The sequence below is a fragment of the Amphibalanus amphitrite genome, unplaced genomic scaffold (genome assembly GCF_019059575.1).
Source record: "Amphibalanus amphitrite isolate SeventyFive unplaced genomic scaffold, NRLGWU_Aamphi_draft 000581F_arrow, whole genome shotgun sequence".
Lineage (NCBI taxonomy): Eukaryota > Metazoa > Arthropoda > Thecostraca > Balanomorpha > Balanidae > Amphibalanus > Amphibalanus amphitrite.
In genome coordinates this window covers 187,369-211,128 of record NW_024882075.1, presented here as the reverse complement: position 1 = coordinate 211,128, position 23,760 = coordinate 187,369, and the positions used below count along the sequence as shown (strand labels likewise).

The window sequence follows — 23,760 nt, the reverse complement described above, 5'->3', positions numbered from 1 at the left end:
TGACACAACAGATGCCCCAGCGGGGTGTCTGTCTGCCGCCGACAGGGTGTCTGTTTGGACGGCCGTCCGCGCCACCCGTCAACACAGCGCGTGGGCAGAGGAGCGGGCCGGCTCGGCACCCACGGAGGGAGTTCTCTCCGTCAGAAAACGGGCACGCCCGCCGAGATAAGAAGGCGGGCGAGGCGGGCACTTCATCGGCTTGTTGACTTTGTGAGTGTTGTTTCTTAATTCGACCGCTTAGCAGCGACGCTGTCAGCTAAGCGGGTGTCCTGGAACCTAACGGGTTCCAAATCCCTCGCAGTCATGAATATTCCGGGGCAACAAAGTCTCCGCACCCCTGCCGCTAAGTGCGCTAAAATGCTGTCTGAAGTCGGGTTCCACGGTCCGCCGAAACCGGCCCGGTTGGGACGACACAAACCAGCCCCGAACCTGTCAGGACCAGCATCTAACAGAGACAAAACGGCCGCCCTGCGCTAGCGGTGGGCTGGCTGGGATAATGGGTGGCGAATTAGGAGTCAATCAGGAGCCACATTAGGAAACAGCAAGAGAAAGACAAGGCTAATAATACACAAGGAAATATCAGGAGAGCAGCAAAGCAGAACATGATTGGGTCAGGAGAATGCTGCTAGAGAATACCAGACAGGGCGAGAAAAGACTAGCGGCTGGCAGAAGCGGGCAGTGTTGCCAGCATTCTCGACTGGCCAGCTGATACGCTGGCCGGTGGCCACCGACGCCACGGAACTGCTGTCTGGTAAAAATACCATTCAGCATTCCAACACCCACCAGCGTGTCAAGCGGCGCCCAGCGGGGGCAGACAGGCAGACTGCTGGCCACTGATAAACAACAGGTAGCCTCTACCAGACAGTAGCTGTTTCACTACAACAGGCGTGAAAGAGTTGCAGAGATATGAGACAGACATGAAAGAGACGAGGCATGGCGGGATAGACATGACAAGAATTCAAGTCTGGTGCAGTTGACGCGCCCCGAGCACAAACATTTTATCAACCACCAAACAAAAAGATAATCGGCAGCATCCAAACGTCGACAGTGAACACCCGAAAGACACCAGCTATCAGCCAGCAGACAGACAGCCGCCGATCGGCAGCATCCAGCCCGGCACAGCCACCAGACAAGAGACATTAACTAGGGAAAAAGTGACAACAGACAACCAACACAAGTCAGCATGCATTCTCCTACATCCAGCATCCAGCAGCCAGCAGCCAACCAGACAGACCATCCCACCAGCCCAGAGCTCTCTCGCCACGGGACCGCGCCCCAGCCACGGCCCGTGACGTCGTTCCGCCTGCGGCCATCACGTGACGCTGCCTTTGCATGCCATCCAGCCATCGGCCAGTGCAAGCCATTTGCATTCCGAGCCGGTGCCGGGCGGCGGCGGCGGCGGGCGAGGCAGTGCGCTATGCGGCTGGGCTCAGTTCGCTATGCGGCTGGGCGCCCAGTGCCGGGTGGAGGAGGCCTCAGCCGGCCGGCGCTTCGCAAGAGCGCAGACCAATTCCACGAACCTCGGGTCAGGTTTAGCAAAGACGGGTCACGGACTGGGAGGGATGCTCACTGATGAGGCGCCGCGGCAGGTACCAAACAACGAACAGACGTGGTCAGCAGGAGACGTAGACGTAGCTACGGACAGACGTAGTGACGATGAACAGATGTAAGACATGTAAAGCATTGATGCTTAGCAAAAGCGAGTGGCCCTGGCGGTGTTACAAAGGCAGAGGGAAGGGGAGGGTGGTGATGGAATGGAAGCCGAGGGAGGGCCAGGTCGCCGACAGTAGGCGACAGACAGTCTGCAGGCTGCAGTCGAGCGTCGCCCTGACCTGTGACCCGCGTCACCGGCTCTCCCACGCCTCGTCACCACCACCGCCGCCAAGACGAGGACGGTCAGAGGGAGGTCGGTGCACCGCCGGAGGTCACCGCGCCTGCAACCCGCGCCCGGTGGTCGCCGCAGACTGTCGCCGGTCACACAGTTGCAGAGACACGTCGTCTCCTCAGGCACGTAATTGGCTTGCAAACCAGTGCCAGGTAGTTTGGGTGTCTGGGCGGCGGCTGATTAGCTGTGGTTTACGAATACACAAGAAAGGGCCGCTGTCTTCCCAGCAATCTTTTCTTCCCACTCACCGATTCGCGTAATACTTCCACTCTTCCCTAAAATAACTTCCGTAAACCCTTTTGTATTTCCACTTTTCCCAGTGGCTATTCCATTTCCTAGCTGAACCAACGTAGAAGTTACCTCCCAACGCAATCCCTCGAAAAGTAGTCAAAACAGTAGTCAAAACAGCATAGATCACCCCGGACAATCCAGCCTAGATAAAATAGCCCAGACAGCACAGCTGGACAACAGAGCCGGGCAGCGCGGCCGGTGACCTGGCCGTGCTGTCGCGCGAGACGGTTGCGTTTGACCGCGGCCGGGCCGGGGGCGGGGACGGCACGCGTCGACCGGCCGGACCAGCAGTGCGTAATGCAGAACTGGGTCAGACGGATATCGCGGCAGCTGCAACCTGTGGCGACCGCGCCCCGCACGCAAACAGACAGACGGATCGGCGCGGCGCGACAGACAGATGGACGGGCCAGCGACCGGACAGCCAGACGGACAGACGGATAGATAGACGAGCAGACGGACAGACGGACGGACGGAGGCGAGGTGGATGGACAGACAGGTTATCGGAAAGACGGACGGAATGACGCATTAATGCGCCAGATATTGAGCTCTGTGTGAAAAGTTGCAAGTGCCGTTAGTAACCAGGCTCTGTCGGGTGTGAGAAGATACTAGAGCGAGATGCTATCTGTACTGATCGACAATAAACTGATAATCACAGGTCAGAGCTGCCTATGGCAGGATATAAAAGCGGCCATTAAACTTCAAACAAACCCGTTATTTTCATGGACACAGCCAGGACAGCTGAACGAACCCTATTGCGCGCACGACTACAGCCAACACGATACTCGAAACATGGCCCCATTTCCTCTGCTTCATAATTAGTCACAGCGCCAGCCGCTCGCTCACCCTCCCCTCCCTGCCCCGGCAACAGAAGGGGGGGGGGGCGCAGACACCCCCATCTGACCCAGGCCGCTCACCCTGACAAAAACGACGGTCTCGTGCCACATTTCGCACCTATCACCTTACAAACGCAGCCGGCGAGCAGCGCTTACACCAGACGTCATCTGCCGCATAACGCCACGCGCCACGACGCCGCCGACGTCGACAACGTCGTGGCCGACGCAGGCTCGCCGTCGGCAAAAAGCGTTTCCGGCGACGGCGCCCGGTTGCCATGGAAACGCGTCGCACGTGCGCAGCTCGGCACACATCCCCTGGTGTGCGCGCGTGCGGGGGGGATCAAGTGTTGGCGAGGCTGCACCTGCGCTGGGGCGCCGGCGAGGGAGAGGGAGAGGGCGAGGGGCTAAGGAGGTTGTGACTGGTGCTCCGCTGGGGCTGGTTCGAAAAATAAAACTGAGGGGTAGTTTTTGTGGTTGGTGTAGAAAGGGCTAAATCACTAAAGCTAAAATTGATAAAGGTGCTGAGCTGGGTAAATCAATCAATTTAGTTTTCAATTGTTGGTGAAGTTACATGAGCACCAGGTTACTAAAATTAAACTTCAAACGAAACAAAAACAGTCGAGCGGACGTGTCCCTTGTCCCTAATCCTCTAGCTGTCACCGAGTGTGTCACGCCCGGTGAGCGCCCCATGTTTTGACCGCGGCGCCGGCGCCGGCGGTGTCGGCTTCCCCTGTCCTCGTGTCAGGTCAGTGCTCCTCCCTCCCTGCGGCGGCGGTGGCCCTGGGGTGGCGTTTTTACCGTCACCGCGCGGCGACGAGCGTACCACCAGCGTTGTCGTTTTTACGCCTTCTGCGGTCTCCTCTGTCGGGGCCGAGTGGCACGTGCCGCGCGTCGCGTCGCCAGTTTCGTCGAGGCTCCCCTTCGTCGCAGGCGACGGTAGAGGTCGACGATCCAAGCAGGGTCGGGTTCAGAGGGGTTCGGCTCTCACTGCCGGCGCCACCGTCGTGTTTCATGTATCGTCTTGCTCTAGGGCGCAGGGGCAGGCGGGGACCCACGAAACACGAGGGCGCCACGCGTCCAGACCCCGCCACCACCTCCGAAAGTACCGCCGCCACCGCCCGCGGCGGTGACCCGACACGGATCAGCTGCCACGTCACAACAGGGCCGGCGCCGCGCGCAGCGGGGAGCCGCGCAGCGAACGGCGCGCGCAAACATCGCACGGCGCGACGAATCGGCCTGGCCGCTCTCCCCGCGGCGGCGGCCTGCTGCTGGCGGCGGTGGCGGGGGCGGCCGTCCTTGCCGCCGCCCCACCTGCCGGTGCGGTGAAGCGGCGCGCTGTGCGGCCACCCCTGAAGGCGATACGTCTCACGATTATCGGCGACGGCGACGGCGCGCGCCGAGTTCCTTCAACCCGCGCGCACGAGCGCGCCCGGTTGTCATAGCAACCGGCACGCGCGCGCCACTGGCGACGCACCGGCGCGTGACCCGCTAAGCGCCGCCAGCGTCTTGGCCAATGGGTGAGGGCGTTACAGGCCGTCAGCCAATGGCTGCCGCTGGCACAGCCGCCGACGGCTAGACAAATGAAGGTGGCCCTCCGCCGCCGCCGCCGCCGTCTTCGCCGCACCTGCCTCCGCGGCCTAGTGGCGCGTGCCGAGAACCAAGATAATGACCGCTCCAGACAGATAAATGCCTCCAAAACGCCGACCACCGTCAATAATGTCGCTGGGCTGGAAGCGACGGCGCGAGCCGCGCGGAAAATCTTGACAAAAACTGACCGCAAGAGAGCAAACCCGTATTTACTGAACACCGGTGAGGGGTAGGGCGAGGAAGCCACTGTTTGCGCTCAGTGAGGGGCAAAACAGGACCCCGGGCTCATGGCGCACCTCAGAGCTTTGAGCGGTCACGGCGCACCTCGACCCGTGTCCAGCCGGTACGTTACGATCTGTTACGACTTACGAGCAGTTACGATCCCGCCGCGGGCGCCATCAAAGCGACGCGCCGGCGCGCCAGCATCCTCCACCATGGAGGTCGCGCGCCTCGCTCATAAGGCTCATCCTCCACCTGCACTTCCCGCGACTCTCGCCCTTACGGCCGGCGCACACGGCAGATGCGTTGACGGCCAGGTGAAATTTGAAAATCGATCGTTTGTTCAATGCGAGCCGACGGCGCACGGGTCCGACAAATTACACCGGACACAGGTGGCAACCCGGCACGGTACCCGGCGCCGCTGGCACAAATACGGCGCGGGCAGCCGGCGCGCGGCCGCTGTGGCGCGCCGATCCCTCGCGCCATCGGTCGCGACTCGCGAGAGACTCGCTCCGACCTCCAAAGTCGCCGCCGCCTTCCATTAGTCCGTATCTGCAGCCGAGTCGCGCTATCGAACGCCTCCCAAACTCCGGCAGCGCCACTCGACTTGCTAATCGGCGCGCGCCTGCCGGGTGGTCCTCTGTGACAGGCGACCGTTTTTCGCCGGCCGTCCGCCTCCGCGCCGGGCCGTGCGCGCGCCACAGAGAGACCCACGGAGATGGCCCCGGTGGCGTGCCGATCGGCCCGGCAGTTTTACCCAGCTACAAGGTCAGCGGGCGTCGGCTGAACCGGCTGGCCACCGGGCGGCCGCGCCGGCCGTGGCGCACCTGTGACGTAATCGCCGCACCGGCGACACCTTATGCGACGCGCGCGCGACAGCCAGATCGATTATGGGCAACAAACAGGCCCGCCGTGCAGCGGAGGTGTACCACCGTGCGGTAATGCCCGCTCCGCTCTTTACCGTGCAACGGTAGCTACGCTATGCAAGGCACCACGAAGCTCCAAGCCGCCCGCCGTCAAAGCCCGAGATATCCGAGCACTTCACCGATTGCACGACGTCGGAAAAATCCAACCGCAACAGCTGGTGGTTTATTCAGGCAGCATAGCTCGATAGCGGAAGGGCTTTCCATTTTCGCTGAGAATGACGGCTAACAATGGAGCGATCGCGCAAATCCACCCCCTTGACCTTCTCTGAGGAGCTCAAACCGGCACGGATGGCTGCAAGATCGTTCCGCGCGGTCGGCTGCGGTTCGTCTTTTCCCCGCTGCCGCCGACGTCATCGTCATCGTCATCGTCACCGGTAAAAGCGCGTCTGTCCGTCGCGAGTGGCTGACCATCGTCGGCACGTGTCTACCGCACTTTCTGCCACCGCCGCCGCCGCCGCCGCCGCTGGCCAGTCGGTGCTCTCCCGTCTGGGAGCGGTCCGACCCACTTCGGAGTCGTGGGAGGCGACTGGCCCACCGCCGCCGCCGCCGCCGCAGTCGACGGGGCAGCGGTGACGCGATGCCGGGCGGGGACGGGGGCGGTGCTGATACGCAATCGCGCGACTGTGTAAACTGTGCTATCGGGAAGTCGCCAGGTAATCGCACCACCACCACCACTGTCGCTGCCGCGGAGACCCGCAGTTAGGGTCCGCAGCGGCGCACACATCCGCGTGGTGCCCCCAATCACACTAGGCGGCACCCTCGCCCACCGGCGGTGGCTTATCCTTCTGCAAACCCACTGCAAGCCTTTCGCGAGTCAGCGCGTTAGTTTGGTCTGCTTGCAGCTATTCCAGTGTCTGCAGAAATGCGGCGCAGAGGCTCCAACCGCGATGAGACGGTCGAGTCGTGGTCTGAGCGCCGAGAGCTCCAGTTAAGGTGTGGTCGCGGGCGTGAGATAGGTTTCAGCGGCTCATCGCGCCACTCCTCGCCACCATCGCGCCACACAACGCCGCACCGGTTGCCATGGTTTCACTCACCGCGTGTCATCGCGCGAGAAGTCTGCTGTAAATCGACAAAAATGGCGCCACCGCCTTCTCCAGTCACAGCGGGGTAAAAATAGCCTACCAGACTGCGGACGTGAGCAGCGCGCATCGTTTCATAACTACCAGGTGCTTTCGGAGCGCCAAACTGTCTCTGTAAATGAGCCATTGCGAGGCGGGGAGCCGTTCCCGTACTGCACCTGAAACGACCACCGTGGGGCCGGTGCTGCTCGCTGCAGAGCTGCCAGTTGTCGCGGCGCCTCAGACTGTGTGATTGCCCAATCGGTCGTGCTAAAATCGGCGCACTGCCGACACAGGGTGCGGCTTGGCGAGGTGTTTCGGTGACCAATGTGGACTATCAGTGGAATTCAGCGATAACATTCTAAGTTATCGAAGCGATAGTGTGTTGTACTTTGTATACAAACCGGCGACATGTGGACTCAATCAGTTGGAGCCAGACTCTCGCTCACCACGCCGACAAAATCACCACCCTCACCACAGCGAACCCGGATCTAGAGTCTCCACCTAGCTAAACCCCAGTCCTAGCCAACTCAGCTCCAAGTTCTGCAAGCGACGAAGGGCGTGATCTGACAAGCATCCCAGGTGCGCCGCCGACACCTCCGCCCCGTCTCCCTCCCGCTCCCCATCTCCTCTTCTCGCGCCCCAAAGACCGTGACCGAGTTTTGGAGCGGCAGGCACGGGGTGTGATTTTTCCGGAGCACCGCGCACGAAGCCCGCGTCCCCAGCACCGGCTAGCGGGGATCACAAGTCACGCGTTCGGTGTCGTTGCTGGCCTCGAGAAAACTGGGCATCCGCCTATTACAGAAGCGACAACCGACAGGCGACATTGTCGAGGCGGCGCACTTGCTTCTGCCGGCGGCTACCAGGCGCTAAACCTGTCGTCAGGTTCTGCGTGATTTTCGCAATGCCGATATCAACCACTACTTTCCACGAACCAGCAACTAACCAGATTTTCCGTGCTCTTGATTCGCCTCTTCTTCATCCAAACGCTAACGCTCCTCTTCTCAGTGCAGCAGCTAGACAGATGTCTCTCAGACGCCAAACAACACACCAATCGTGACTAGCGCCTGACAAAAAACCGCCACCGTCCTGACCACGGTCCCAACCACTGCAGCGACCGCTGCACCGACCGCCGACCAGGTTCAAACCACGGTACCTCGGCTCAGCGGTCCCGGGATGGCGTTCGGCCCAGCCGGATTCCGGACAAATTAGCACGACCAATTGGTCCGTGATGCCGGTCTTCTGTCTGTTACCAGGACGGTGGCGGATACAGAAACGGTCGCCAGGATGACAGTGATGGCGGTGGTCGTGGCTGGGGCAGCTGTATCGCTAAAGCTACCTTTATTGCAGAAGCTGCAGCTTGAGGCATGAACAAAGTTTGCCAGTGGAAGCGGCCTAAAAGTAGTTATCAGTATATTGATGATGCTGGTAAGCTTGACGTGTTTTGCCCAAAGCGGCAAAGTGAGCTATTGGGAGGAAATTTTGATGGAAGCGTTAACGACGACGATTGAGATCGTGGTAGCACAAGAAATTGATAGTTTTGACGGTAGCTTTGGCGATTGTTCTGATGGTTAGCGATTGCTTTGTCGGTAGATCTAGCGGTAGCTCTGGTGGTAAATGGTAGCTTTGGCGGTAGCGCTCGCGGTGACGGTGATAACAGTCGGTATTGCAGGAGCGGTCTAGAGCCCAAGCACGGCAGGAAACATTCCAAAGGTGACTGCTGACTCGTGACGCCTTTATTAACCGCTGAACGGCTGATAAGGTGTCGGCGGAGGGCATATCCGCGGTTCCGGGCCGGCCAAAGTCCAACGACACGAGTGGGGGCGGCTTGAGAGATCCGCCCAGTAGAGGCGGATGAGTGACCGCAAACCGCTGATGAAAGGCCTGAATGGCACCACCGCAAAATATGCAGCATTAGAGGAAAATGAATAAGATTGAAACCGAAAGGTCACTTTCGTCTTCGATGTCTCCTTCCGAACAAGTATGGTTGATAAGCTTGAATAAGACGAAATGCATACCTATCTCTTGGGAAATTTTTCAGGAGGTGCTCCAACTCTACCAACAGCATGCACGATCCCAGCGCCCGACTCACCTGCTATCCGGAATACTGACGAGAGGAGCAGCAGCATCAGAAGGTGTCGAAGCGCGCCGGGCGGCCGGGGGCGGGGGCGGCGGGCGGCCACCTCGCCGGCCCGCTCGGCCGACCCCCTGCCAGGGGCGCCGCGGCACTCGGCGCCGACCGGCTGCGCGCCGGGCCGGCCGGGCCCGTGACCCCGTGAGCCGGCCTCGGCGGACGACGACGGCCGCGTCACCGGCCGCGACCAGCGGCTGCGGCTCTCTGCGCTCCCTGGAACAGCGGAGAAACAAACACGGGTTAGAGAGCGACGCCAAAATACACGCAACACACGCACTGGAAGACGTAGCGGATAGATGGCGATCCTCATAATACCTACAAGCATAAACAAACACAGGTGAGAGGATGACACCAAAACACGCGTAGCTAAACACTCCTCGAGACGTAACACAAAAGACGCAGTGGATAAATGGCGACCCTCAAAAACACGTAGGATTCGTAGGAATTACGAGCAAGACCTTGACACCGGCACAGAAACTGCGCCACGAGACAAGTGTTAACAAGCAGCGTTGCAAGGCTGACCAAAGTGCGCGCCTCGCGGTACAGGTGGTGGGAAGTGAAGGAAGTCGCAGTGAGGGCTGGACGGAGCCGGACACAGGAGTTCGGGCAGGTGTCAAGATGCCGGTGCAGACAGGTGTGGGGGTCATCCAACATCCGTGCAATACTGCACTGTCCACGTCATACTTAAAATTAAAAACCTGCACCAGTTCCCCCAAACATAACTTGAGCAGGTGCAACCAAACAAGCCAGCGCCAAGTTTTGCGGTTGTTGCGATTCGCCTTAATGCTGGTAGGTCGCACACCCCTGCACCAGGTCAATTAGGTCCAACGGCCCTGCAGTGCAGTCAGCCAAAACCCCGGGGGCGTTGGGCCAACCGATGATCACATACGGAACGCCGGTGGAACCATGGGTGAAGGTGACTTCGGCATCACACCTAAAAAAGAAACTTTTCAGCTCACCAATGGCCACCATGAAATCCTTACGTCACATTCTATTTTGGCGTTTTAAACAAACAAAAGAAATCATCCATTTTTCCTCCTGCAACAAATCGAGGGAGAGCTTCTAGAACCCTGGAATTCTTAACCCTCTCCACCCCCAGGCACCCACCCATCCCCGCGTCTGTCTGGCGGCGGGGCGGCGGCTGGCAGTTGGTGTATGATGTTTCGCCGGCACTGCAGGAGGCCCCCGAACCTGCAGTGGGCCACCGGCCAAATCGGTGAATCAACTGACATTCCCGGCTCAGCTGGTCCGCGGACCTTCCTCTCCCACCGGGCCAGACATCGAGATCGTCCTCAGCGGATCACCGAGGTCAGCTGGACGATCAGACGAAGCAGGGTGATACGAGGGCGAAAGTGGGGAGGGGTAATTGAAGATCGAATGTAAAAGCATGAGAGCGATCGGTAGGACACTACATTAAAATTGATTTAAGACGCATGAGAATAGAAAAGAGACTAGTCACAAACGCGAAAATATGGGCTAGGTCAACCGGGTGAGCTTGTATGTCACTGAACTTGCCGGCTGGATGCACCGCTTCCTGACGGTCATCCTCGCACCGGAAACGGGGCCAACCGGGCGACGGGGAAGGGGAGGGGACCTAGAGGGGAGCCGACACACGGGGGAGCGGCCAGCCCATACACAGACCCACTAATAATCGCCCAGGGTCGTCGTCGTTGCAGGATGCAAACAAATCGATCGGTTGGATGTCGGGGGCAGTGTATCGTCGCGCTCCGGCCCCCATGGTCGGCCGTAAAAACCAACAGCAGGTGGAACGAAATGCCATCATACCGACGTGATTCATTGCTCGTTTTAGCGTGTCGCAGAATGAATGAGCTACCGGTGTAGCAGCGGCGCAAAGCGGGCTTCATTCATGACCCGGCCGGCGCCGAGGGCTGCCCTGGAACACACCTCGTCGGCCGCTGCGCCGGGCGCCTGAGCGGTGTCTAGACCCCTGCCCGGTTGGAAGCCGACGGTCGGCACTGGAGGTGTGGGTATTTCGGGCCACAGGATGGCGGCGGGCGGGGGCGGGGGCGGCGGCGGCGGCGGCGGCGCAGCTGCCGCGCCGGTGACCGATCGTCCCGCCGGCACAGCCGCAGTGGAGCCGAACCGGCCACAGGAAACGCTAATAACAGCCACCCCTCTCTGAATTCCGCGCCGGCCAGTTAAATGCCCGCCGAATCCGGTGGCCAGGGACATACAGCCGACAGACGGACTAACCCGTGCTGCTCGACTCGATGGATGCGCGGTGCCCCTTCACCAGCGGCCGGTACCGGCAGAGCGACCAGCCACTGGGACCGTGGGTGCTGCGGGACGAGTTCTCCCACGCCGGCAAATGTCTCCGTCGCAGCCGCCGGCTACTGAGAGAAACCGTCTCAGCTGCGGGAATCGCGGTGGCTAGCGGCCCCCCAGGGTAAACACCAAGCGGAAGAAACGCTTGACGCTTTTAACCAAAGCGTTGATTACCTACAGCCGTGGTGTCTGCGTCCAGGAAAATCGCCAAGCCAAAGCTTCTCAGTTACTGAACAGGAAAACGGCAAGGAAAATCACGAAATCTCCTAAAAAGTCGCACGTGCCAAACAGTAACTTCACACCTCTGTTCACCAGCTTCGCTCAGCACCATGCCTTCATCACGACTGAACTTCCGCGCTGCACACCTGCAACATGTGCCTATTGCAGGTGGTGGCGTAACCACAGGTCTGCGTCGTTTTTCACCAGACACCACCTCCCTCTGACGCGGGCCGGTGCCGGGTGGCAGTGGGCCAGGTCTGAGGTAGGAGGGGGCCGGACAGGCGCCGGTCGCCAGCGGGCACCGGCACCAGCCACCGACGTGACGTCAGAAACCCGCTGTGCTGACGTCATCGGCCACCAAATCACCACGTGCGCACGCATCAACGAAGGAGGAGATCGTCTGGGAGCGTGTCTCAGCCTGTCGTGTTGCAAACGTGCTCTGCCGTGTTCAAAGTCATCATACCTTTATTTGGTCGCGCCAAGTCAACGATATCTCTCTCGAAACTTCGGCTCGCCATCGCCAAGAGGAACCACCCTTTCGTCCACAAAGATATCATCAACCCCGCACAAGCCCTGACTAGTCGTCCTGGGCTTACATCCGGCTTCGCAACCACCCACCGCGATCCGCGCAATCCACCGGTCCGCAATCCACCCGCCCAAAATCCGTCCACCAAATCCTGCTGAAATCCTGTGGCGCTCCACCAACTGGTCCGTTTAATCGGCGTCTCGCGGCGTGTTGGGTTGGGTCGGTGCGCCGTTCGGCTGTCTGGTTCAGCACCGGTCGTATGGCTGGCTGAGCTCGAACGGTTCGAGGATGGACGGTATGGTGTTCTGGTCGACCTCACGGCGACTGATGTGATGGAGACTGATGGTGAGTGATGTCAACTAACTGATGTTACCTGTCGAGAACTGCGGCAGCGAGCACTGATGTTGTTGTCCACTGACGGTCACTAGTGCCAACTGATGTTTCGGGCGGCTGATGGACTCGGGTCAAACGTAGCTGTGCCGTTGGCCAAGAAGGGACCTAGCGGTTATTTTTGTCCGCCCGGGTCACGGTTCAGCTCACGGAGCGGGTCACGGTGCGGTCAGCAGGGTCAGCAGGGCAGCGGGGTCACAATGTCAGAGTCGTCTGCTCCGGTTCAGCATGTCTGCAGCTGCTACAGCCACTGGGCCGACAAAGCTCAGACGGACTCACCATGAACTCAATGCGGACTCTGTTGAGCTCATGAAACTCACCCAGCGAGCGAAGCGCTTAAACCAGAATTTACAAAACCCGGAGCGGATGGTACTCATAGAGTTCATGGCTGTCCCAACGATTATGTAACCAGCAGCGACAATGACATGTCCAACAATGCATTCATTCAACGGCAAATATGAGTGCATGCAAGGCCAACAGGTTTGGGAGAAGAGATGCGTTTCGGAAATGCGATTCAAACATGACACAAAACTTCAGCACCGACTAAAATAGAATCACATCATAACAAAGAATATGGCATCGTCATCGTTCGCACTTGGCTTGTTTCCATCAATGCGACCCTGATATAATCCAATGCCACCCCGATCTAATCCTACCCGGTCTCGATCCATCCCGATACGGGTTTGACCTGGCTCAGAAGCCAGGGAGTGGGAGGTAGCAGCGTCTGTAACGCGTCTCCACGGCCTCGACACCTCCGCAGGGCCTCTGCTGCCAAACAGGGGTCTGGTAGGCTAGGCGACGCAAAAGGGGCCCGCGGCCCTTCTCCAGGACACCGAGTGTCGAGTGTCGAAAGTGTTGAGAAATCAGCCGAGAGCTGATATCCACGCGAGACTACGCGGAGTCGCCGCACCTTTCGCTCCACATCGCAGCAGTCCCGTCGCGTTCCTGACCTTTCTGAACCCGACCGGACGCCATTGCGTTTCCTCTCACGTCCCAACCAGTTCTTTGTATTCCCTTCCTCTCTCTCGCCTCCCATTCTATCCCTCTCTCTACTATTCTACTATTCCATCTCAAAGTCTCTCCCGCCCTTACACATTCCCTCCCTCTTGATGCCCGTTTTGGCTGACGTGCCTACCATTCGCGTCCCTTCTGTGCCCTCTCGAATCCTCGTTCCTATCCCTCCCGCGTCCCTCCTGTTTCCTCCCGCGTCCTTTCTGTTCCGTTCCCTCCTGCGTCCCTCGTATCCCTCTCGCGTCCCTCCTGTCCCGTTCTGTTCCGACCGGTCCGCTACATGGAACGTCCAACGACAGCTGGAGAACGGAGACAAGGCGTCGGGCACGCCTACCAGACGAACCAGTCTTCGACGCCGAGATAACAGCCTACGAGCGAGACCGACTAAACCGAGACGGCGCGCTGAACGGGGCGAGAGACGGGGATGCGGTCAGAACTAGGGATGAGCTAAGTGTAACACGTTTTGACGAATATAATGGTATCGATGATCATGTTTTGAGAGCCTTTGGGGCATGCATTGGCCAGTCGCGTTCCTGGTTCTAGTAGAGCTTATTCAAAATTATGAAAGCACATAATTACAACAACCAACAGTCATCCATCTGTTTTCACACAATACCAAACACATAAAATGAGCATCATCCGAAGACAACAAATCCTCTCAAAGAGAAACCCCTCAGTGCATCAGGCGAGACATCGTCCAGCTCCGTAACGACGCAGTGTCTTGCCGCTCGACAAAGCTTGACCGGCTATTTTCTAACTGAACTGCTATCTGGCCGACGTCGTTGGGCCGAGGCCACTGTCTGAACTGGCCTATAAACTACACAGCCATCGTGTAAATCCTTCTCTCTCGCTGGCGGAGAGCAGTCGCCGGGCGGGCTGGTTCAGACGGGTAGCCACACGGCGCAGACTAAACCTCGGTGGGAGCGCTGCTCTGAGGCGCTGGGTTGGTTTGAGAGGGTAATATTTGGTCAGCAGCGCGCTCAGGGTGTTCCCCAGTGGTTTTTGGACACCGCCGGTCCTCGAGAGGTTTGTGCGCCGCGTAATATTACACTGACCTAGCACACACACTACAAGGCTCACCACGGCAGAACTCTCGCTCCCTTCTCTCCGCCATGTTCACAATTCTGGTCACGCACCATCGGCGTTACTCGCCGCTCTCTTCTGCCATCCACGAGGACAGTACACTTGGCCTTCCCCAGAGACAGACGTATGGACTGAAGCAGACGGCCAGACTGAGAGACAAGGATATGGGCATGGTATGAAGGCAGATGCCAACATGATACATAGCAACCATTACTAAATGCATAACAGTAAAGCTAAAAACAGAAACACAGAGAAGGCAGAGCGTCGCACGGACACAGGAAAAGACGGACACAGACACACACACAGACAGACACACAAACGGTCAGCCGCCGCGCCGTCTGGCCAGCCCGTCGTTTGTGAAAGTTACGCTGGCCTGTAGTAGACAGCCTGAGGGTACCCACCGGCCCAGCCCGGCTCGGCTCGGCCCGGCCCGGCCCGGCTTGGCTTGGCTCGACTGCCTTTCTGGCCGTCCGGTCGGACCGCTCAGGCAGGCAGGGCCTCCGGACCAGAACAGGCCTCCTCAGTCCGGGGCAGTCTCCTGGCCCCAACCAGCCCCGTTTGTTGGTCCGCGAGCCGTGCCAGGCGAGGCGAGGAGTGCCTCCACCGGACCCGTAACGTCAATCAGGCGTGCGACATCAGCGCGTCGAGGAGAAAATGAAGGAGACTGACAACGGTACCGGGGTGGAGAGCTCGGGTCGGTCGGTCGTGCACCACCAGACAGCGTCACACCACGCGCACAGAGAGGCGACACAAGCCCAACACCAGACAGACGGGAGGACGATACACGGAGACAGAGACGTTACGACGCAAACATACACAGACGACACAGACGGAACATCAGACAGACAGGAGGACGACCGACAGGCAGACAGGCGTTACGACGCACATATACACAGACGCCACAAGCGTTGTCAAGACAGGGGAAAACGTCACAGCTGCGTTACAGGCGGCTAAACTCAACCCAACCAAGAGATGCAAACCCAGCAATGAGATTTGCAACATGCATGCGGGTACAAAAAGGAGGTCAATCTTCCCTATAAACTATTTATTTAACAAAATTTAAATTTAACCAACGAAATTAACTCAAGCAGTTTCCCGACCCGCCTTTCTAGCAGCTCACGTCCATCCCGAGGGACAGGATGCCATCAGCGGCAGCTTATACCATCATTTCCATATAAATTTCATCGGCGGTCTGCAGCCGGGGACGATCACTGGGCGTGTGCCGCCGACCGGGGAACCTTGTCGGGACAAACGGCCGCCCTAATCCGGCTCCCGCTGGGCTGTCTGACCCATCGCCCCGGCCAGGCTCCTCCCTGGGTCAGCCAGGTTTGGTGAGAGAGGTCGCCTCGGCGGCAGCTCAGGTCAACCCATCGAGCGGTGTAACAGATGTCGTGGGTGATTTTGTGAAGACGCTCGGTGCTACGTTGCGATCTCAGGTAGGGTCAAGCAACGATAAGCTACTTGAAATCCTCTTCTAATAATATCCGTAAATTAGGGTGGTCGAGTATGGTCACTGCAACTGTTGCCATCCATCCCACCCAGCCTATGTCGCAGCTGATCGCTCCATATCGTTCCTCATGGCACAGTGCCTGTCGCAATCAGCTCCCCCGCTACAATCGGCAGCGGTGCCGGCCGTCACAGGTCCGGGTCGGTCGGGGTCGGGTCAGGTCAGCCGGCCGGGTCACGGTGGAGCCGCGGGCGTGCACAGATATCACGATCAGCTCTGTCTAGTCGGAGCGATGACGCAACGTGGCACGCCTCAGCAACAATATCAATGTCATGCCACGCGCGGGCCTGCGAGGAATCGCCGACGAACCCACGCCAACAGTACCTATATCGCACACCAACGAATTATTACGCCGCTGTATGTCTAACACCTCCCTCATCTTTAAGTCAACCATTTATCATCGTATGGTCTCTTGACTGCCAAGAAATCAGACAAATATCTAAGAGAAACTTGGAAACGTCACAAGTCAGTTCACAGCCGTTGCAAGGAGAGCAGAACGCCGGAACGACAGATTGATCGATGCACATTGCACGGCGCGCGTGTTGGAAGGTGCTGCACCTTGCACGCGTGCACGCTGGGGCAGCGCGGTGCACTATGTCGGAACGAGAGACAAAATGTAGGAACTGACGGCTCAACAGGACACGACGGGGTGACAGAGAATGGTGACGGGTCGGGAAGATGACAAAGTGTCCCCGAGATATCCAGCGCAGGATGGGTCGGTGGTACAGCGTCCGAGAATTTGAGCGCACTGGCTCCGCCAGAAAGGCTGATGTCATTTATGTCTTCCTTTTTAAAAAACTTCAAGTCAGATTCGTTCCCTACAAAGGAGCGGCCTGTAATAAAAGCAAACTACGAGATCGGATCGAAAATCGCAAGATCCGCGATGGCTCGCGGTAGCTTCTCGACTCCAGTCAGCGTCTAACTCAGCAGGCTCACCCGACCAACCTGTCTGGGCACAAGTCCAATGTGGTGCCATTGCGGCCGCGGGGCGGCCCACCACCGCTCCACCTCCACCCATCATCCACAGTGGACTGACCGGAGGGCGCGGTCGGGTCGCGCGAGAGCGGCTCGCGCCACCAGCGATCAATAGCCGCCTGATATGGAGCGTCGCGCGCCTCGCGACCAGCGCCGCCCCCGCCGGGCCAGACTCTGAGGTCATCGCGGGACCATGCAGAGCCGAGGACGTGCTTGGAGAGCCGTGCGCTGCATGTGCTGGTGAGGAGGCTTGGTCGGCTGGATGGGAGGCGGGACCTCTCCCAACTCGGAGCCAAGTCTGATCTCTGAGACGGGACCGGCAAGAGAAAATGACAGCCACATAAGGCGATACAGATAACCGAAACGGCGATTGCCAGTTTGAAATATGTAATGCCGTCCTGTGGATCTCGGTAGTGAATTGGATGGTTTATCCCCAAGTTTTGTCGCACATCTGCGCATTTGAGCAGACACGACTCGCAGAGGATCAAGGCGAGCGGCCGGGCGCGGCCCCAAACATCACCCCGAATGCGTCGCAGTAAGCCCACCCAACTCTACATCTTTGGCGAGCTTCTGGCATCAGGCCGTCTCTCTGGCGTCGCTATCGTCGCAGTGACAGAGGCCGGGGCGATGTCGACTGGCGCAACAAAGCCTCGGACCGAGGGTGGCCAGACGCGAGGCGGAGCGACCCGCCCGGGCCTCGGTCCATGTACGGCACCACGCCGCGAAAGCCCGATGAATACAAATGCATGTGTCCAAATCAGAGCTGGCCTCGCGGCGCCCAACTCGGCGCCACAGGCGGAACCCTTCGGGAAACCCGCTGCGATCGGTCGCGCGGGGCGCCCGATCACCTTCTGTGTGCTAATCGCGGCCCAGAGCCGCTCGCTGGCTGAATTCCGAGCGAGTTTGTCGGGTCAGCCCGGGCCCACGGTGCAAGCTTGATGCGACACCACGACGCCATATAGCGGCGTCGGTGAGGTCGGCAGAGAAATCAGAGCGGTACGGGCGTCACCGGCTTGCGGAGGTCGGCCGCCCGATATGGCCACCAACAAGGACGACCGGCAGACGAGGCCCGGGGACGACAGCCTCCTGAGGCCGGCGGAGGTCAGCCAGAGCCGACCGCCGGCGCTCCCCGGCCGCGAGGTCAGACAAACGCGCGCCGCCGGGTCAGTCGGACATCCCCAGACAAGTGGGGCACCGTGAGTCCGCCCACGGTCACGAAGAGGGCTCCAAAGGGGTCACGGCGGGTCGCCCGGAGCGCTCTTCTGTTTGGGATCACGGTGGCGGTCGCTCGGGTGATCAGGAGGTCGTGGCACGTCCCAGACGGGCGCGCCGGCACGCCGTCGACCGGCAGAGCACGATATCGGCCGTCTGACCGACCGCTATCTGGAGTTGCGCTCGAGTGGCCACCATCTCAGCACGCAGACGAACCGGCAACAGGCGAGAGTCCGGACAGTACCGAGCCCGACCTTGTGCTCACCCCGGTTCCAGACATGGCGTCCAAACTGAACGACCCGGCCACCAGACATCACTGCCTCCACGCCAAGTTCAACACCTGGCGGTAATCTCGCCCGACTATTCCGCACTAATGAACTTTAAAACCGAGATTCGCGCGATCGTTGCGCATGTGATTTTCGTTCCTGGACACCTCCGGGGAACTACGGTGTCCGGTGGGAACCAGCCGTTTCATGATCACGTCTACTTTACCCGGCTGCCGATGGCCCTCTCAAGCTTTATCACATTGCATGCACATAGACTATTGAACGCACGGATGGGCACGTGACACGGCACTCGTACCAATCATCTGATACTCTCCATATTCCACCTTTTCTTGGGATCGTTTACCTTCCTTTTCCCCTTTCTACAGACATTTCCCTTGCTCAATCTTTTAGTAATTTTCGTTCCTTCTCAAATAGTGACCAGCTACTTCACTACCCCTAATTTTCAACAGCAAACTGTGACCGAAACCAGCTCGAACTCGCGCAAACTAAAACTATTCGGAGTGGCCTACAACTCGGCTCGAGGCACCATATACCTCTCACGCCACGACAGCTGCTGACCGCTGGCAGTGTCACAGAGTCCGACGATTCCGCCAAATCGCCACCGAACCAGGTCTCGGCGGATCCAGGCCAGCCAACGGAACACAGCTGTCACGGTGCGGGAAACCGATCCGCCAGCCAGACGCCAACTCGCGCGATAGCGGCATCACACGAGTCACACGCACCAGTCACAATTCCCATTGTCCTTGCCAGCGCGACACAGCCGGTGTCTCAAATTAGAAGATCGCGCAAAATTAAGGCACGAGACCAAACTATCTGAGGAATCGACAGAATCGGACTGGACATCTGTCAAACCTGCAGAAACAGACGAAATCTGCGCTGGTATCGTATGTCCGCCTTCGCTAACGAGGGACCACTAATGAGGAAACTCTCTATGAAGGACCAGCGGACCACGAACGCGGCACGCCACCCGGACTAGGATCGGACCACACCCGGACCACAGCGTGGACCACCTCAACGACCCGTCGCTCCAGATAGGCACGACCGCGACACGCAAAAACTCACCCGCCGCACCATTGTTTCCAGAAGGCGACAGAAAAAAGCGTACACCAGAAGTGATGCTCGAGACTTTTTGCCGCCACCCACCTCCACGAAGTTACCTACCGTCGTGGGCGGCCTTTGCGGGGGCGGGGGCGGGAGCGGGGGCGGTGTGTCGCCGAGAAGGCGCGGCCAGCCGCCAAAGGCGATAGGTCATCGGTAACGACTCACGGTTGACTTTCGTCGGGACCGACGCGAGTGTCGCAAGACGCGTGGCATCGGTTGCCACACGACATTGAGCCGGCCGCCGCGACGGCGGCGAAAGTGCCCGGGGGAGTGGCCCCGGGCACGCAGCGACCCGCCCCGCCCTGACCAGTGCACTTACTTCCCATGGCTGCCCCTACCGGCCGTCGGACCTTGTGAATGCCGCACATGTCAATACCGTGCCGATGGTCGGTGCTTTATGGTACCCAGCGCTTCGGTCAATACTGAATAATTATTCATCAGGCTGGTCAATAGAAGCACACGATAATTACTCGCCAACAACCTACAGACACAACCTACATCCATTAATCTACTGACATTTCAGCACCTTCATACACCTCAATAAACGACCCCACGATTTTTTCAGGGTTCGGTAAGGGAGCCCCCGTATGCCCTCCCCAATTTGGCCGTCCGGTGACCCGGTGGCGGTCGCGGACACCGCCCCAGGGCGTGTCTCGGGTCGGAGCCAGACCGGACAGAGCTGGTGGTGATTAATCGGCCTGTCCGCCGAGGCTATTGAATATTTCACGGTCCGGGCGGGAAGGGCGTGGTCGCCGTCCCTGTCTCTGGCTCGTACCGGCACGGTCACATGCCCAGGACGTGAGAGAGCAATCAGCGGTGTTTATGTAGTTGATGGAAAAGAGTAAATGATGGTGCGCTGATGCACCCATGTGAAGCGCGCTAGGGAATATCAGGACAACAGTGGGTAAGTCTAAGACGATTAATGCAGGGTAAGTCGCTGGTAATGATGCTTGCAGTCACTTCATGGACATTGCAACCATCGGAATGCGTTGTAAAATTTCAGTCTATAAAGGGAAAGTCTACAGAAAGTGTTGGTGAGGAAACACAAGCGGAATTTTCCCCATTCTTCTCAATGAAAATCATTTTAAATTTACAAATACTCAAGTGCCTAGCACAATATCGGTGTGACAAGGAAGATGAAGGGATAGTTTGTCAAAGCTGTCACACATCGTCCATGGCATGCATGATTTGTGGGTGTTTGCCAGACGGTTAAGTCTTAAAGCGTCTGGGCCCTTTCCATTAATCATGTTAAGTGAATAGGTCACAACCATCATTATCATCCTGAATGTAGCCCCGTTCAGGGCGGAAAGTACAGCGACTGACATTTCCGAAAAGATACTCCCGAGAAAAATGACCGGGACAAACTAAAAATGCATCGTCATCCTTACACTCGGTCGGGTAGGGAAATGTTCGACAATACTCATTATAAATTCAGACATCTGAATTAATTGAAACGAATATAAAACATGGCTCAAAACAGATAAGTGAACGTTCAAGAATGGAGACCAGAAATCGTCATACCATCTTTTCGTCATTCAAACCCCCTCGCAAAAGTCACGTCGATATTCCGTGGCCTTGTCAAGTCTGATGCCCTTCGCATCGTCTAGCTGTGAACACTTCAAAGCAGCAACACTACCGCTGTAGCGCTATCGACTCGTGAATTCGAGGAATCACTCGATAGCATTGCTATGTCATTGAATTATAGGCAATGATGATAGCCATACTGGCAGATGTTCCGTATAAAATAGCATGATCGATAATCTCAAAAAGGAAGTGCAGCAAATCACAAATTACACGAAATAGACTCGCGATCGAATTCGTCTAGCGTTTTTTATCGGGTATAATGTCTCGGAGCCACATATATCGCACGTAAGTCTTCCCACCATATCTTTGGTCAATACATGTACCGGCATCGCGATGTCGTAAGGTTTCCGATGATGTAACACCGTGCGATTCTGCTCGCACTGTGATAGTGCAATGAGCTCCATTCTAAAACCTCATCAGATACCGTACGATGCGACTTGGTTTGATGCTACATCACGACGTCAACGTTATAGAGCGATGTCATCTAATGAGCGGTTTTTCGGTACGGCTGTATGAGAATAAACTGCACCCATATTCCCCACCGAACTCAGGTCTACTGTTGGATGCTAGACAGAACGGGACGGGACGGGAGGGGAGGGGACGAGTCTGACAGCCGGCATGAGAGGGAAGGTCAGGAGGGTCACAGCCCGCTCCCCGGGATCCGCACCCCTCGTATCCGGCAGGACAGGCGGCGGAGAGACGGTTAAGGACGCTAGGCGATGACAGGTTGGTCAGACTACTTATCTCCAGAGAGACGAGCAAGGGTCACAGAGAGGTCGTTGGTAGGTCTGGGTAATGGTGAGCGATACAAATCTGCCGACCGGCTGTCCATCTACACCATAGCGGTGAAGAAGTGCGCCCAGTGATGTAAAACGAAGTCTAGTCTGGCTAGTCAAAGGAATATCTGATATGCAAGTAGATGCGAACACTGTCAATCCCTAGCACCTCTCAGCACACCCCAGCTCAGTTGGGCAAACTAGACCTTTGGAATCAAAATATGGAGGCATCAAAAGATTGATTCCTTATGACCATATTTGGGCATAAATGCAGACCATTTCTAACTTACCAATCACATAAAAATAAGAGAGTGTTTCAAGAAGGAGCATGCCTGATCTTGAACAGAAATGCTGGAACTATCTCCTCAGCAAAATAATATTGCTCCTATCATAAAAATTTGAATTCTATAGGTAGTGAAAGGCAATCAAGGAATTGATTCACTTTAAACAGATAATCATAATATTGATTCCCCATCAGCTGGCTAATCATTATTTTGATTCACAGGTAATGTTAAGAGATAGGCAACAATGACTTGCAGGAATACATCATTTATCTTGCTACTGTTCTCATTTAGTGGTATCCTCAGCACCACAACAGATACCTATAGCATTGTTGTAGTTAACCTTCACTACATTTGATAACAATTCACAATTTTTAAATGTCAAGAATACAAAAACTGAAGCAACAGGTAAAAACCATATAATAAATATAAAAGCACTACAACAATGATAATAAGGGGTTTAAAAATTCCATTTTGCCATTTTACACAAATACTGATTGTTAAGTATGCTATTCATGATACAAAAATAACATACAGTGTGATTTCCTCAAAACAGCTCATACGTGATGGACAGTGGCTCTGTCTTTTTCCCATTCACAAGGCCAAAGGGACAATTTCTTAGTTTTGAGGTAACACTTTTTGGAAAGCTACCACATTTTTCTACCTTTTTAAAGAAAAATCTCACCGTCATGGGCCTTTTATCAACCGTAACGATACATTTGAAGTCAAAAGTGTACCCAAATGAATCAAAAAATTGATTCCATGCCCATATTTGGTCATGGCTCCTCCCACCAGAATCAAATTATTGATGCCTCCATATTTTGATTACAAAAGTCTAGTTTGCCCAACTGAGCTGAAATCAGCCCAGATATGACAATCTGACAGCCACACTCTGCCCCACGTCATCCACCCGTCTGCTGCTGCGGGGACCCACCTGAACTTCTGAGCATCCTGCCCTGCAGCCGCAGGTACACGGCCACACAGCCGCCGGCCGCCGCCGCGCGCTGACGGCTCTCCAAGCCCAGCGGCGCGTCAGCGCGCTCCATCGCTCGCGCTCGTCTCTTCCCAGCGCCTGTCAGTCGAGCAGGCCTCGCTCGCCGGTCTCAACTAGCGGTCCGCCGCGCACATAAGTGACAGCGCCAACAAACACCACGCACTGGTCGCCCCGTCGCCGGTCGTCGTTCACTGTCGGTCGCGTCGCGTTCGATGGCGCGGTCGTCTTGCGCGATGCAGGCGTAACCCCTCTCGCAGCAAGCTCGACCGCGTCTGCCGCTCCGTCGCCTGCCGGGCCGCTCGCCACCGGCCGCCGCTAGGGGCGCTGGCATCGCGGGGTTCTCAACTCGAGGCCGCCAGAGGTTCTCAACCCGGCCCGGCGCGGAACAAAGAGCGCTGTGATGGAGTGCGGTGGCCCTCCGCGGCGGTCAAGCGGGGCAGATCGGGTCGGTGGGCGGCACGGGGGAGCGACCACCAGGCGGCACACACCGGCCACCTCTCGGACCTTTCTCAGAGGACGGCAGAGAGGCCGCCGTTCCCGTAACTGGAGCTGTTTCACTCGGTTTCAGTGGGAGAGACGGCAGCACTGGAAGTCA

General features: G+C 57.6%; 1 protein-coding gene across 3 annotated transcripts in view; it reads right to left on the bottom strand.

Annotated features, from left to right (window-relative positions):
• LOC122394239 (vegetative cell wall protein gp1-like) overlaps positions 1 to 23,427 on the bottom strand; it is a 47,915-nt gene extending 24,488 nt beyond the window's left edge. For all 3 annotated transcript variants that reach the window (XM_043390976.1, XM_043390978.1, XM_043390979.1), the window contains exons 1-2: positions 23,106 to 23,427; positions 8,892 to 9,146 (exon numbers count right to left, since the gene is read on the bottom strand). In XM_043390976.1, the coding sequence (XP_043246911.1) occupies positions 8,892 to 9,146; positions 23,106 to 23,217 (367 nt within the window). In that variant the 5' untranslated portion in view covers positions 23,218 to 23,427. The remainder of the gene's footprint in view (positions 1 to 8,891; positions 9,147 to 23,105) is intronic.
• Between the last annotated feature and the right edge of the window lie 333 nt (positions 23,428 to 23,760).